The sequence below is a fragment of the Etheostoma cragini genome, chromosome 11, assembly GCF_013103735.1.
Source record: "Etheostoma cragini isolate CJK2018 chromosome 11, CSU_Ecrag_1.0, whole genome shotgun sequence".
NCBI classification, from domain to species: domain Eukaryota; kingdom Metazoa; phylum Chordata; class Actinopteri; order Perciformes; family Percidae; genus Etheostoma; species Etheostoma cragini.
The window spans coordinates 26,620,978-26,623,705 of NC_048417.1; the positions used below are offsets into that span (position 1 = coordinate 26,620,978).

The 2,728-nt window shown below is 40.6% G+C and overlaps 1 protein-coding gene across 1 annotated transcript in view; it reads left to right on the forward strand.

Moving 5' to 3' along the window:
• The first annotated feature begins 1,927 nt into the window (after positions 1-1,927).
• The window catches only part of LOC117952413 (olfactory receptor 6N1-like), a 5,742-nt gene continuing 4,941 nt past the window's right edge, over positions 1,928-2,728 (forward strand). The window contains exon 1 of the mRNA XM_034884699.1: positions 1,928-2,725. Coding sequence (XP_034740590.1) covers positions 1,928-2,725 — 798 coding nt within the window. The remainder of the gene's footprint in view (positions 2,726-2,728) is intronic.

Genomic DNA, 2,728 nt, shown 5'->3' on the forward strand with positions numbered 1-2,728 from the left:
TATTACATGGGAAAGTACTCATACATGTCAGCCTTCGTTGAACGTTGCTAGTGAAGTTAACACGGTGCAGTGTTAACCGCCCGTCTACAGATACAACCAGTGATAAACACACCAACTTTCTAAATATCTGCTAACGTTACGCATAGTAACGGTATATAAAAAGAGATGAACATGCCACCGTACATTAAACTGTGCAAAGACAGCAACCTAGCTAGCTAACAGCCGAAAGTTAAATTATAGGTTAGTTAGCTAACGTTAGCTCGGGGTGTATCTACCTAATTATTAGAGCAATTTGTACAAGCTTTACAGCGTTAAGCTTTACATTGATGTAAAACATTAACGCTGATAACAAATGTACGGCACACACTAAAGATACTTACATTTAAGTCATCATTTCACCGTCAGCGATGCCGCTCGAACTCCCGCTGAGGTCCGCTATTATTTTTTTTAACGAGACGGCGAAGGCACGCGCATAGGATTGTGGGTGATTTGGGACCGCGAAGGATACACATATGCATCCTTCTCTGTCTATGGGAAAGTTTCTGAATGAAGGACTCGGAGGATTCGGAGGATTCTTGACATTGGACATTGGAACGGTCCTTCGACGGACGTTGATGACGTAGCGTCCTCCTCCTGGCTTTGGAGGATCCTTCCGTGACAATAAGAAACGGCTGCTAACTCATCTTCTACATCACAACAGCATAATTAAACAGCGCAGTTAACAGTTCCACAATCATTTCATCCAGTGTTTTGAAATGCGGCAAAAAAATTCAATGACTTGAGCCCGCAATGACGTGCACTTGATAGCCTGTTCCATTGTACATGTTCTCCAAATGCTAAGGAGGACTCTGACCTGCTCCTGAAGGATCCTTCCTTGGAAGGACTCGTCCTACCAAGGAAGGATCCTTGACATTGAGAAACGGGGAATGTTCCAAACTCGGGTTGCCCCTCCCCCCAATAGAACAACGTTGACCTCTGCTGGTAACATTAGTGCATACCACATTGCTTAACTGATGAACTCTTAATAACAGGGACACATTAACTCAGCTTATTACAGTACATTGTGTCTTAGTATTTCATTTATATTTATATTTTGTGCTGTGTGATTTATTTTGCTGCTGCAACAATATCATTTCCCATTTTGTTGGGATCAATAAATATCTATCTATCTATCTATCTATCTATCTATCTATCAATCCATCTATCCAGATCTGTGTCATTGTCTGTCCCTCCTGATTTGGGTTTGTTTTTTGTCCCTCCCTTTGGACCCTGTGTGTACAGATTGCAGCTCTCAGTGTGACAGCATAACAGGATAAAGGTTCAGCTACTGCCTCAGTCTGCTGTAGTCAGGGGAGGGTGCTGTGTATTATTCTAAATATTTACATACACTGATGCAAAGACTGTTTTCTGAACTCTGTCTTTTACCTGCTGGACAGACCACAGGACACATATGAACACTATATACAGTATATTGTTTCAGCTGATTATATCAGCTGTTATAAGACACAAAAGTGGAGAACTTCACTACGCTAAAAGCTTTTCTGAAAGTTTGAATGTAATTGCAAATATGTCACTTGTGGAAAAGAACCTTTTGAATGTCTGTCATGTATGAGCCTTGTTAACCTGGATATATCTCTTTTTCATTCATTCAACTCTAATATTGTTCAATGAAAAATGTGAGCTTGCTTGTGAATTTAGTTCATGTGACACTGACCTTTTTCTTCCATGTTGATGTTTTTAACAAGTCTTTCTGAACTAGCAAAATTGTTAGAAATGTGCACTTTATGCAATTTACATGAATGCAGATTTATTCTAAGTGTTGAGTAATCTGTTAAAATAGGACATTTTGCTGTGAACATTTTAATCTAATTTACTGTATCTCCATCTGTTCTCACTTCTCTTCTTCCAGCTCTGCTGTTGTGCACACATGAAGAGCAACAACAGCCTAAATCCTTTGTATCTTCAGTTCACTCTGTTTGCAGACTTTGGGCCCCTCAGATATCTGTTCTTCAGTCTGTGTCTGTTGCTCTACATGACTATTGTCTCTGCTAACGTTGTCATTATTCTGGCAGTCTGTCTGGAGAAGTCTCTGCATCAGCCTATGTATATTTTTATCAGCTGTCTGTCGTTTAACTCTCTTTATGGCTCAGCCGGCTTCTTCCCCAGGTTTCTGATGGACATTCTGTCCGACACTCATTTAATCTCACGTCCATTTTGTTCCATTCAGATATATGTTATTTACACCTATGTATCATGTGAGATGACTTTCCTCAGCATCATGGCCTATGATAGACTTGTTGCTATTTGCCAGCCTTTACATTATCACAGTAAAATGACATTTAAGATGGTAACACTTCTTGTGATTTTTGCCGTGCTCTACCCTGTATTTGCTATTGGTTTCATGCTCTATCTTACTGTCAGATTACCGCTGTGTGGCAATAAACTGAATAGGCTGTTCTGTTCCAACTTGCCTGTGGTTCAGCTCTCTTGTGTGGACACAACTCTGAACAACATAGTAGGTCAGTATCTTTTAGTCACAACCATCTTCACTCCCCTGTTCTTTGTCCTGTACACCTATCTCCGTATTCTGCTTGTTTGCAGGAGAAGCTCGTCTGAATTTAGAGGAAAGGCGTTCCAGACCTGCCTGCCACACATCATCACATTCATCACCTATTCTCTCTCTGTCTTCTGTGAGCTGTCATTGACTCGATTTGAGGCTGATAAAATG